This window comes from Stegostoma tigrinum, chromosome 38 (genome assembly GCF_030684315.1).
Source record: "Stegostoma tigrinum isolate sSteTig4 chromosome 38, sSteTig4.hap1, whole genome shotgun sequence".
In the NCBI taxonomy this organism is placed as follows: Eukaryota; Metazoa; Chordata; class Chondrichthyes; order Orectolobiformes; family Stegostomatidae; genus Stegostoma; species Stegostoma tigrinum.
Window position 1 is genome coordinate 14,940,842 of NC_081391.1, and position 7,558 is coordinate 14,948,399.

Consider the following 7,558-nt stretch of genomic DNA (forward strand, 5'->3'; position numbering starts at 1 on the left):
GGCTCTGTGATATTTACAAAACATCTTCTGTTTACACTTACACGTAGAATTGTGTTGTCCATTTCATTGTGTGCTGACAGTTTTGGCTGTAACGTTTGTTTCTGATAAATTTGTTGTGAATCTAAAGTTGAAAAACATGGAACGTACCCCCAAAATGGCCAATTTATCTGTAGTTTGTAGATTTTGTTTTGGTGGGAGGGTGGCGATGAAAATCGAATTTGGCAGAAAAAGAGGCTTAAAAAAACTGGCAGCTCGGCTGTGCTTGCTTTGGTGAGTGAGTTGGAAGTTTTCTCTGTGGGGTGGGGATTCGGCTTTACTACACTTCGTGACGCCAAATGTCAATGTTTTTGAAGTTCCAGTCCACATCTTGTTTTTCAAAAGCTGCCCCTTGCTAAATTCAAGTGTGGGTCTGTGTGCGCGCACAGCCGCGTTAAATCTTTCCCTCAATTTCTGCAGATTTCTTCCCAAGACGCAAGAGGATGGCCAGTTTCAAGCCTTTGACTCCTAGAGAGACAACTCCACGGAAAAGGTTCCGGTAAAAATCACCCAGGACCGTGAGTGAGAGAGAGTAAGTCTGAAATGTTAAGCCCATGATTTGGAAATCCAAAGTACTGAAGAGTTCTATCAGCTTATTTATGATTTTGTGATCGGAATATGCTAGACCATTGTCAATTATTTTAGACTCTGTGTCTGTAAAGTTTGCAAAATTCAATTTTCTCTATTAATAAATGTTATGCTAAAACTAATTTAGAGTCATAGAGTTATACAGCATGGAAGCAGACCCTTTGGTTCAATTTGTCCATGCAGACCAGACTTCTGACTATTTGCTAGCATTTGGCCCATATCCCTGAAAATCCATCCTATTCATACACCCATCCAGGTGCCGTCCAACTATTCATTCCTGGGTTTTATTTTTATGCATTCGTGAGTTGTAGATTCATATTTATTACCAACCTCTGATTGCCCCAGAGAAGGCTGTGCGGAACTGCCTCCTTGTCTGGTTCAGTCCTTGGGGTGTAATTGCACCCATAATGCTGTTTGGGGGGGGCTGGGGTGGAGTTCCAGGATTTTGCCCCAGTCACACTGAGGGAGTGGTGAAATATTTCCAAGTCAGGATGGTGAGTGACGTGGAAGAGAAACTTGGGGGATGTGGTGTTCCCACATATCAGCTGTCCTTGTCCTTCTAGATGCTAGCGGTCGTGGGTCTGGTGTTGGCAGTGGTGAGTATCTTTTATATTGTAGAATTTAGCAGAAGCGAGTAATTAAGTGAATGAAATCAAATTAGAACAGTGGGCGAGTTTTATGCTTAAAGATAGGTGGTCACCTTAATGAATTTGAAAAGGTTTGGATTCCTAACGGATATTGAGTCTGAAAGGTATAAATGATTGACAAAGGCCCGGGGTAATCTGATCGCAAACTGATATGAGCTGATAGCCAACACTTTGAATGCTGCCACTGTGCATCAGTGATGATCAAACTCATGTTACTTCTATCAAAATGTACAAGCTGAATTTGAAGTGCCCCCCCTTGGCTTATTTGGGGGAGAAGTTGTAACTTGGCTGTCCCTTGCAGGTTCAATTCTGGCTGTTTCTGGGCTGCCCTTTTTGCAATTCGCCCCCACCCCAACAACACACATATACAGTAGGCTCCCCTCTCAGACATCCTGCTTGGGTTAGGGTTAGGATTCCTCACTATGTGTCAAGGTTATCAGCCCCTACTCTCTCTCCTCCAAACTTCCAACCCAGAATGGGCAGGAATTAGCTGCCTATTCCCGGGAAGGGCGGAGGGAGGATGTAGGAAGTGGGGAGTGTGAAGGAATTGACAGTGACAGGGAAACAGGAAGGGCTTTTGTCAGTAACCGCAACTGTAGTGGAATATTGCGTCTGAGGTGCTCAGCCTTGAGGAATTGCCTATAATTTTTTTCCAAACTCCCGTTTTACCCCTGATTTTCAAATTCCGTATTTTTACCCCTGTCAGTGCCCGATCTTAATCTGCGGGGAAAAACAAAAGAACTGCAGAGGCTGTAAAGCAGAAACAAAAATAGAAATTCCTGGAAAAGTTCAGCAGGTCTGGCAGCATCTGTGGAGAGAAAGAGAAGTTAAGGTTTTGGGCCCAGTGACCCCTCCTCAGAATTGATTTCTTGATCTGTGAATGTAGTTTTGTGGCTGACACTTGTTGCCGGAGGTTGGCTGTCATTGGCAAGGCCAGTATTTGTTGCCTAACCCTACTTGCCTTTGAAGTGAGTGACTTATTAGGCCATTTCAGAGGACACTTAAAACGTTAAGCATTTGCTGTGAGTCTGGAGTCACACACAGGACAGACATTTCTCCTGAAAGGACACCAGTGAACCTGATGAGTTTTTACATACATTCTGAAGAGGGATCTCATGTGAAGATTCATATTGGACTCAAAACATTAACTCAGTTTCTCCCTCCATGAATGTTGCCAGACCTGTTGAATTTCTCCAGTCTTTTTCATTTCAGAAATCCAATGTCCGCCAGTATTTAGCTTTAATTTGAGGGTTTGTGCCATCCTTTATGATATTTCAATGTTACTCATTCAATTCCACCAGCAGACATGATGGGATTTGAAATTCTGAAGATGGGTCACTGGACTCAAAATGTTAATTGTGTTCTGTCTTCACAGATGTTGCCAGACCTACTGAGTTTCTCCAGCACCTTCTGCTTTGGTTTTGTTTCAGATCCCCAGAGCCAGTAGCCTCTAGATGACTAATCCAGTGACATTATTGCTATGTCACATTTTGAATCGTCAAATATTTCCTTATTGGCTTCTGTTTGTCTGCTGTAATGTGGTATCTCCATAAACATGTGTTTGGCAACTTGTTTTCTTCAGAAAACTTGTAAAAGTCAAATTGTTCTGAAATGAGGGCAGCTGGGTCTGTTTTAAGAGCAGTGAATGATGCTCCTATTCCTGAGGTGGGATGACGGAGCACTGTGGAAAGGCATCAGCTGCTGTTTCTGCTGCTGGTCACTTTCCTGTCACCTCTTCACCAATCCCAGCCTCTGATCATGCCAGCATATGTTTCATTGTGGGATACACATGAAGTTTTCCCCAAGTGGACAAGAGAAAGCCAATTGGTCCTTCCAACCTACCCTGCCATTCAATAATGGCTGATCTGATTTTAACTTCATATCCATGATTCACCCTTAGCCTTCCCCCTCTGAAATACAAATCCTGAAATTATTCCTAACAACCCCTCCCTAACTATGTTTGTCTGGGGACAAACAGGGGATAAAACGTGACAATGTTCTGGCCCACACAGTCAGATAGCACATTGACGGTCAACTTTCCAGACTCTCACATGTCTGCTTGAGTGAGGTATGGACGGGAAAGGAGGATGCAGTGAGGGGCCTTTGCTTCCAGTCAAGAAGGGGAGGTTTTCTTAAATTAAAAGGAACATTCACAACTTGAACATTGGTTGTCCTTGTGCCTAGCTTGCAAACACACCGAGGAGAAAGGTGTAGAGCTGGAGGAAGACAGCAGGCCAAGCAGCATCAGAGGAGCAGGAAAGCCGACATTTCGGGCTATCTCATGCCAACGAGAAATATCACTCGAGTCAACATGCCTTGATACTCTGCCATACATTTCTTGTACAAGGCTCATCTTTGTTTCAAATCCTTCCTTGATGTGGAGGTGCTGGTGTTGGACTGGGGTGAACAAAGGCCGAAGTCACACAAGACCAGGTTATAGTCCAACAGGTTCATTTGAAATCACAAGCTTCCATTTATGCAAGTGTCATAAAACTGGATCTTGAGTTCAAATGCACGCTGGGTTTGGTCTTTGAATATTTGAGAAAATATTTGAATTTTGCAGGAGATGTCCCTCACTGGGTTCCTGCCCGGATCATTCCCATCCCACTCAGTGAGGTGATCACTAATGCCATTTGTCTTTGATTTCCTGCTGTCTAATTGGAGCGGGTGAAAGGGTGAGAAATTAGCAACAGTGAACCAGAGGTGCAAAGTTGGACATTTTCTTCAGGAAGGCTGGTGTTTAAAGCTCTTGAATTGATTGGGATCACATGATCAGATTTTCTCTCGTTGTCCAGAACTTTAGGCTACAAATTGAATTATACACAACGTCAGTTACAGTAGTGTTTAAATGGGCTGTATGCAATTTTACAGTTTGTATAATTTATAGAGCTTTCTCCCCACCTTTATTTTACAGGATTTTACAAAGATCTTTGTTGCTGAACTTTTAACAAACTACAAATTGAAAGTTGTGAAATGATTTCTCATTTTTTAAATCTGTTGCAGCCAGGATCTGTTGCTAACCAGGCTGGGGAATTGGAAGAAGTGTCTTAAAGGAGTAGAGACAGATGGGGATAGGGTTTGGGGGGAAATCCAGATTTCGGGGCAGAAATGTGCTGCTACTGACGGTGAGGTTTGAAAAAAAAGGGACAAACAGGAAGTTAGAATTGGAGGAGCAAGGAAATCTCCGAGGGCAGGAGCAGCTTGCAAAGTCAGGGGTGGGTTTGCAGGTTAAGGGGCAGGGACTAACCAGTCAGGGTAGGGACTTCCAGGGTCAGGGCATGGGCTTAGTGAAACAGTTGGTGGGGGGGCTTGCAGAGTCATGGGAGGTGGACAGTACATGGAAGGATTTCACCCTTCACCTGACCAAGGAGCAGCGCTTGGAAAGCCTGGGCTTTCAAATAAACCTGTTGAACTATAACCTGGTGTTGTGAAACTTCTGAGTTTGTCCATCTCAGTCCACCACTGGCACCTCCACATCATGGAAAGATTTGAAAAAAAGATGAGTCTCAGTGTCACAGCTTGTTGACTCAAGTGATATTTCTCCTCAGCTTGTGTGCAAGCTAGGCACAAGGACAACCAACATGCAAGTTGAAAATAATGTTCTTCAATTTATATCTTTCAGATACTGTTTGCTTTGGGCTTTTCAATAAACTGACGCTTTGAAACACCTCCTGCCCAGGTCAAAGTTAATCAGATCCTGAATGTGATAAAAGCCTGAATGGGAGATTCCCAAGAACGCAAGACCACTTCCAAACATCTGCATTGGGATTCGATGCAGATTCTGTGTTCATGAAACCTGAAGCACTGTCAGTCCACCTATGACTTCGTTGTGTGAAGGACCTTCCAGGACACACTCTGCACACTCAAAATGATACAACAATTCACTGACATTTCTCACCACAAAGCACAAGAAACTAAAACCCAAGACATTATCCACATCGAACACTCTGAGGACTATTGATAGCTAAAACTGTCGGCTTTGTTTGGCTGGGAGTGAGAAAATCAGCTTGGCGGCCTCAACCCGAGTCAAGCGAAAGCTTCAGCAACACACCTGGTGGCATGTACTTCAAGGTGATTGATGTGAATGCTGCAACAAGGAATCAGATGTAGCATTGATGCAGCGTCACACTAGCGATGTACCTGATTGAACTGCCGCTATACTTACTAACTAGTCATGATGTGGAGGTGTTGGTGTTGGACTGGGGTGGACAAAGTCAGAAGTCACAGCGACACTAGGTTATAGTCCCAACAGGTTTATTTGAAATCACGTGCCTACAGAGCGCTGCTCCTTCATCTGGTGAAGTCATTACCTGACCAAGGAGCAGAGCTTCAAAAGCTTGTGATTTCAAATAAACCTGTTGGGATTATAACCCTGGTGTTGCTGTAACTTCTGACTTTTTAACAAACTAGAAACAGTGGTATGTAGCTTGTGATTGCTATGATACATTATACTGCTACAGAGGGAGTGACTGCAACAGTATGGCATGGTAGACCCTGCTGAGCATGTGCTAGAATGCTCAAGATGAACACTTCTGTCTCCCACTTTTCCAGGTATTATCCGAACATGCAAGAGGTTCCACAGCTAATATACAACTCTCTGGGAGTATCTGAAATAGCTTTGCATCAGTGTGGAGTCATTCAGAAACTGTGATAAGCGGAGCATCGAGGGGGGCCAGTGGGAAATGGTGGATTGAGCACAGCCCTTAGCTTTCGTCTACCCGGGCAGCTTACAGATTGGTTTGAGAGGTTGAATCCCTGCATTTGGTGTTAAATTGCATCTCGTCATTGCTGAGTGATAATGGGAACTGCAGATGTTTTAACTCTCCCTCCCATTCTTTAGATGACATGTCCATCATGGGCCTCCTGCGGTGCCACAATGATGCCACCCGAAGGTTGCAGGAACAGCAACTCATATTCCGCCTGGGAACCCTGCAGCCCAATGGTATCAATGTGGACTTCACAAGCTTCAAAATCTCCTCCCCCCCCAATCCCAAAACCAGCCCAGTTCTTCCCCTTCCCTCCACTGCATCCCAAAACCAGCCCAGCTCGTCCCCTCCACCCACTGCATCCCAAAACCAGCCCAGCCTATCTCCGCTTCCCTAACCTGTTCTTCCTCTCACCCATCCCTTCCTCCCACCTCAAGCCGCACCTCCATTTCCTACCTACTACCTCATCCCGCCTCCTTGACCTGTCCGTCTTCCCTGGACTGACCTATCCCCTCCCCGCCTCCCCACCTATACTCTCCTCTCCACCTATCTTCTTTTCTCTCCATCTTTGGTCCGCCTCCCCCTCTCTCCCTATTTATTCCAGAACCCTCTCCCCCTCGCCCTCTCTGATGAAGGGTCTAGGCCCGAAACGTCAGTTTTTGTGCACCTGAGATGCTGCTTGGCCTGCTGTGTTCATCCAGCTCCACACTTTGTTATCTCGTCATTGCTATTGTGATATCTGGCTGGCAGTGACCATCCCTGTGACTGCAAAAAGCCCTTTAAATTTCCACTTGGGGCTTGACCCAAAGACGACCAAACCTTGTAAAATATGTGCCTGGAAATAAAATGTTACCTACGATGTTACCAAAAGACCACCACTTCTAAATCACCAGAATTCTGCAAAATGTTACAAGTTCAGCAACAGAGATCTTTGTAAAATCCTGTAAAATAAAGTTGGGGAGTTGGGGAGAAAGCTCTATAAATTATATAATGTGTAAAATTGCATACAGTTCATTTAAACACTATTTGTAACTGGCGTTGCAGAATGAAGACATTGTGTAAAATTCATTTTTTTATTTGCATGTGAATTCACAGGACACTCACCCTTGTACAGAACTGTTTTAGCAGCTACCATCTCAATGGGATTGTTACTTCAAATAAAGCAATTACGTTCTTTTGAACTTGCTGCAAAGTTTTGCCTGCATGGTCCTTTTTTCCCTTTGTACGACTTCCCTCTCCTTCCCAACGAGAATTGGATGGTATTGGAGCAGGTGCAGAAAAGATTTGCGAGAGTAGTTGCAGGATTAAGGAACTTGAGTCGTGTAGATCAATTTGTGAATCCGGGGCTGTCCTCCTTGGAAAAGGGAAGGTTGAGGACACTTTGATTTATATTTTCTAATAGTTCAGATAGAAAAGTCCTTATTATACAGTGACTGGTTAGGGCCCAGAATTGAGTGTGGTAGGATCAGATTTGTGGTTTCGAAATTCAATGGAATAATTGGGGAAAATCTTAGTGGCTTTATCAGGAAAGAGTGGGTAATGAGGAGATAGGTGATTGATCCTTGCAGAGAAGAGCACAGG

General features: G+C 44.3%; 1 protein-coding gene across 1 annotated transcript in view; it reads left to right on the top strand.

The window, feature by feature from the left end:
* LOC125447168 (cyclin-dependent kinase inhibitor 1B-like) overlaps positions 1-7,158 on the top strand; it is an 8,162-nt gene extending 1,004 nt beyond the window's left edge. Inside the window, exons 2-3 of the mRNA XM_048521359.2 lie at positions 457-568; positions 4,894-7,158. Coding sequence (XP_048377316.1) covers positions 457-539 — 83 coding nt within the window. The 3' untranslated portion in view covers positions 540-568; positions 4,894-7,158. The remainder of the gene's footprint in view (positions 1-456; positions 569-4,893) is intronic.
* The last annotated feature ends 400 nt before the right edge of the window (positions 7,159-7,558 follow it).